Below are 5,786 nucleotides of genomic sequence, written 5' to 3' on the forward strand. Positions count from 1 at the left end.
ACACACACACACACACACTTTGGAGAAGGTACCAACCTGTTTTGGTTTATAAAGCCCGTGTTTGTCACAGTTGGGGAGGTAGAATCTGGTTAGTTTGTCTCCTAATTTCTGCTGGGATTTGGCAATCTTGTCCAAGGCTCTCTGCAGCTCCACGTGGCAGGGCCCCTGCTGAGAGGATAAGTTAGGGTTAGGCGAGCTGTGCACTGTGCCAGCACACAGAAATCACAATCAACACCGCTTCATTATCAGCAAGCACGTGGGCTGACATCAAACTGCACAGAAAACTTGTAAAAACAAGCATCAACATTCCCTCTCTCCCATCTCCAGCATCTCTTCAAACAACACACCAGCTCCCCCTTGTGGTGCACTGGCCCTTCCCACCCCCCCTCAAAAAAAAAGAAGAAAAAAAAAGAAAAACCTCCCCAAAAAACTTTTAGTAACACACAGCACGCAGAGGGTTTCCCTGGCTCTCACCTGATCGACCAGTTTCTTGCGGATGGCGATGAGTTTGGCTTTCATGCTCTCCTGAGCGTCTGCGGCAGCCCTCGGGTCGTAGGGCTTACTGGGGCCGGGGAGGTAGTGGCTGGAGCCGGGGTCCGAGACGATGGCTGCGTTCTCCATCTCAGCCTCTGGCTCTCCCTGATCTGGAGGATGAAATTGAATGAATGTTAAGCGAGGCTGAGGGGATGCAACTGTAAATGGCTCCAGAGGAGATCAGTCAAGTGTTTTTTGGGGGTGGGGGGTCGTAATAATGAGGATTTGCTAGATGTGGTAAAAGACAGATGTATAAATGTGGAGGTTATAGGCCTACCTTGTATCTGGGGCTCGGGGGTCGCCTCGGGCTCAGTGCTCTCAGTGCACAGGGCTTGTCCCCGGGTGAGGGAGTGCAGCGGTCGGGGGTCGCCGGGTCTCGGGGTGCACCTCAGTCCGGAGCCGCACGGCGCCGTGTAGATCCCGCACAGCTCCCCAGCAGTCAGGGCGCAGGCGAGGCAGCATCCACAGCCGGGCTCCCGCAACACCTCGGCGCATCCGGGCGCCACCGCTGGACACTGGCTCAGCTTCTCCGGAGTACACGGGGCGCATCGGATCGGCTCTGGCCCCACCACCGGGGACCCCAGCGTCCCCGTGGCCAGCACGGAGCACACCGCAGCCACCACGACGTGCTTCAAAGATAATCCACCCATGGCCAACATAGTGAGCTGGATACTAAATATAAAATATAAAATGTAGAGCAAGGTGGAGAGAATAATCAAAGGTAAAAGCCGGATTCCCACGGTTCTTGCTCAGTTGTGTCTTTCGTTTGATTTTGGGAAAATGTCTAACTGTGCGTTGCGCGCAGCCGTATTTATAGCCGGGTCCTCTGTGAGTGTTTGACGCATCGGCGTTATGAATGATTTCTGAAAAGAAGGTGTGATGATACGATGGGCTCTGATTGGCCAGCCTATGTCCGGTCAGGCAGCTCATTTGAATACAACAATCAACGTCAATATTTATTTTGGAACAGGCAGTGCTTGCACGTAGCCTATGGCTGCCGAGTGACGACACCAGTGTTTGATGTTGCAATCAAGGACCCCCCCTTTTCTCACCCTGGTGCAACACTAAACTACTTTACTGCCAGACTACAGTAACAACACCGGCTGCGAGTCTGACTCTTTTTAGTGGCTTTTTGTTTTTGTTTGTTTCCATAACTTGAAATGAGAATAAGTTCACGGAGCGTCACCGGGAGCCGGTTTCCAGTCCCCCTGCGTCCCCCTCTTTAGGGAGGAACAACGTTGTCTATTCATGAGGCTTTGCCATTAATTGTCCTCTGCGAACTTCTTACACAACTTTGGGGTGGGGGGTAGTAATGGGCGCACATTACGCACGCCCACGCAGCGCGCACAGAGCGTGGGCCCGCGGAGAGCGAACCGGCGGCGCTCAGTCAACGTGAGAAAGCATCCGTGCACCGGCGGAGGGATAATAAATCCAACTTTCAGAAATAGCAGCGCAAATGGGGGTCACCGTTTACGCCAGCGCAGTGAGGGAGGGGGTGCAGGGGGGGTCGGGACTCTGTGGTATGTGATCCCTCTCTGTCCCTCGTGCGCGCTGAAGCCCGCTTTTGGGCTCAGTCCAGGAGATGTCCACTTGTAATTACACATTTCCTGGGACAATAATAGACCAAAAGCTTTTTGAACGGGGGGTGCGCTAACATGACCACAGACACGTCCCTCCTCGCCTCGCCACTCTCTGGGGGCTTTGATGGTCCCACGGCGGACAACATGCAGGCATTTGGTGTCCTGTCACTGCTGACCGCCATGTGATAATGTTCCCTCTCATTAGGGCTAAAAAAAGACTCTTAATTCTTCACCCACCCAAAAAAAGACTCCCATCTACTTTCACATTGTAGTTAATTGCCCCCCCCCCCCATGCAGTGTTTTCTGTTGCATTTGGATTCATGCAATTGCTTTATGGGATTGCATCATCTGTCAACTGGTGTTAACAGTCTCCCTCACGTGATGCCCAGATTTGTATTCCTCAAAGCTGCAGGCTAAATAAAGCTTTTAGTGTAATCTGATGTGGCGTGAGAGCGTTAGACCCACTGCCCCCCCACCAACCAACCAACCAACCAATGGCCTGCTGGCATCTTCATCTGTGTGTTAAGGTGACTTCAGTCCAATCACACTCAGTAATTAAGTACAATTGAGGAACTTGTTTGACTAGAGTATTCCCATTCTCTGTGTCAGAGATCGCACATTTATCTGACGGCTACAGCCACTAGTTACTCCTCAGATTATGATTTTCAGTTTATAAATATGATCGTTAATAAAGTATGATACATTATTACAGATCTGACTACACAGCAATATATGAAGCAGTTAAAATGAGCTCAATATGGATAATATATTTAGTAATATATCACTCTCAAAACTCTACATGACTTTATTTTTGAGTACATGTTACTGCTGGTTTAGGAAGTTCGATCTGCATCCATGCAACATATTTTAAAAGTTAATCATGAATTTAGTTTGTAATGTCGAAATCATCCAGTAAGATAAAGGCAGTGCAGTAAAAAGTACAATATTTCCCTCCGAAATGTGGTGGAGCTGTGTGTAAAGTAGCATGAAATGCACCTTAAACCTGCAGTAAATTAGAGTACTTAATGTAGTTACTTTCCAGGGGCTACTCTGCATAATGAGTACTCTAACTACAGCAAATTACTAGTAACTGCAGCTGTGAAGTAACCGTATACAGACAATTGAAATGGTCGAGTAAAGTAAAAGTATCTTAAAACAGCCCTTAAGTACAGTATTTTAACATTTACTTACTTTATTTACTTTCCACCATCACACTTTTTCTCCATATTGCTGATAATAACTGTACTTTGACTTAAAGCTGCTGTAGTAACTTTTATGAACATAACTTTTTTTGTGATATTTGCAAAGAAATATCATGGATGAGATCTTTCTCGGCTCTGATTGGTTGTTTTCATTCAGATTTTTGCAGATGCCATCAGGAGCACTAGGAGGAGCCAGAGGAACCTGATCTTTTCACAGATCATCTGTCTCATGTCTTACTGTCAGGATGTAGTGAAAGTTTCAGCAAATATGACAAAAATGTTACTTTTATAAAAATGACCTGCAGCTTTAAGGAACATTTTGAATGCAGGGCTCTTAATAGTAATGGAGTATTTGAACATTGTGGTACTACTGATCTTCGAGTAGTAAAGAATATATTGATTTCTTCCACCACTGCTTACTAAGAGCAGTTATTATATGCTTAAAGCTGAGATAATTGAGAAAATGAATCATTTTACAAACGTTTTATTTTGAAAACGAAGAAAAAAATCTTTAGAAAACATGAATTATTTTTAGGAGATTAGTTTGTTGTCTACAGTTCTTCTGTGTTTTTAACACCTGTCATGTAATTTTGGGCTCATATCAGGTTCCAAAACTGTGTCTTTTTCATCCCCTACAGATTGCATCTTTACCCTTTAATATAAATTTCTCACTTTTACTTCCCCATAAATTACTTTAATGATGTACAAATAATCTCATACACACTGTCTGACTTAAATAAATGCCTTGTACCAGTCCATCAAATACACATTCCCCTCAAATTCAGTCTGCGATCTCCACTAAAATGTAGAATAAAGTTTTGTGGGTTTGAGCAAAGTTTGGCTCCACAGTGTGAGTTTGTGATAACTGACCCACTGGCGGGACGCTGAGGGGGGGCTGAAGAGGAAAGAGGCAACATTTAATCCTTTCTATTAATAAAACATGTGATGTGTGCACATGTGCAACCCATACAGTATGTCCTACAGGATGTCCTAATGTTTGTTTTTTCTCACTCTCACTGAACAGGAAGTCCTTTAATGCATAACCAAATGGCCCCATTCTCATCATGAAAGCACTCTAGCGCTAGTTACAGCAGTGGAAAGCCGTTTACTCGAGTACTGCACTTCAAGGTGTTTCACTTAAATTCTCCATTACATTTAAAAGTACTTTTTGCATTGCAGATGCAATGCAGCATTGGATGCTGCATTGCAGGACATTTATTGTCATTTCACCCCAATGTGCAGCACTACTTTCTATAGGCGTAAAGGCCTAGTATGTAACATTAATGTTACATAACGTTATTGAAGCTGATGTTAGTTAACTTGTGGCTGATAAGGCGAACAGCAGTTAGGCCTTATTGTTCAAAAAACACTCTTTTTCTCTGATTCTGATCAAACTCTTCTAAATAACAGCCTGAGTAAAGCCGGCCTGTAACATCTTATGATACGGCCTTGAATGGCTGGCTGACTACTGAAGTAAAACATAACAGGGGATCATGTATGTTATTAGCAGGTTGATGTAAAGACGAAGTGACGTGAGGGATTAAACATGTTAAGTATTCTCATGGAAGAGCAACCCGTGGTGGCTGACAGGTTGTGTGAGGCTGTTTGAGTGGTCAAGCAGAACGGAGTTATCTCAGGTCAGGGACAGACCTACTTTTTTCAAAAACACATGTACACAGCGGGATCCATCAGAGCCCCGGAGACCCTGTCCACAGAACCACAAAGGCCTCATAATGGTTGCTGCGGGGTTTGTGTTTGGGAGCGAGATGATAAGCGGGGGTTTTTCCATCTCTTTCAGATGTCACATGATGCACATCAAACGGCGCTTGGCATTGAACGTCCCAAGACTGGAATGTTTACCTTTGACAAGAGCACAGGGAAAAATATTCTTGTTGTCTCAGGAGCTGCTCACACCCACACACACATACACACCCACACACACAGACACACATACAAGCACACACAAATACACACCCACCCTCCATTTATGGAGATTTAAACCTTGCCCTTTGGTGGGCGTCAGGAGGGGGGTATCGTACCACCGATGAGCTCAGAAAAACAGGGCTGTTTGAAATCACACCCACAGAAAGAATGCACACCTGTGTGAATACTACACAGGCCGACACCCAGAGACTCTCTGAGGTCAACGTATATGTTCCTCTGCCACTCGGAAGGAGAGGTTTGTCTCAGTCAGGTGTAATGTTACACCTATGACTCACCACCACTTTTTTAATATAAACGGGTTAAAAGGGTTTTATAAGCTGTAACTAAAGGTTTGTTATTTTTGAATTCATCATTTATTAGAGCTATAAAATGCTACATTTTCTCATTAAAATGTCTATAAACTCTTCTGTATGTAGTTGAATTGTATTACTTACAGTATCCCAAATGTTTCCAACAATGTTCAAACCCAAAGAAATCTGTAATTTTGTTCAGGTAACGGTACGTTTCACCGGTCGTCTGTCAGTGG

At 45.0% G+C, this 5,786-nt stretch overlaps 1 protein-coding gene across 1 annotated transcript in view; it reads right to left on the reverse strand.

Moving 5' to 3' along the window:
* LOC118321921 (insulin-like growth factor-binding protein 1) overlaps positions 1-1,968 on the reverse strand; it is a 3,435-nt gene extending 1,467 nt beyond the window's left edge. The window contains 3 exon segments of the mRNA XM_035653476.1: positions 37-165; positions 475-644; positions 812-1,968. Of these exon segments, the coding sequence (XP_035509369.1) occupies positions 37-165; positions 475-644; positions 812-1,193 (681 nt within the window). The 5' untranslated portion in view covers positions 1,194-1,968.
* Positions 1,969-5,786: the final 3,818 nt, after the last annotated feature.

The sequence above is a fragment of the Morone saxatilis genome, unplaced genomic scaffold (genome assembly GCF_004916995.1).
Source record: "Morone saxatilis isolate NCDOM2014 unplaced genomic scaffold, NCSU_SB_2.0 Contig12, whole genome shotgun sequence".
Taxonomy (NCBI): domain Eukaryota; kingdom Metazoa; phylum Chordata; class Actinopteri; family Moronidae; genus Morone; species Morone saxatilis.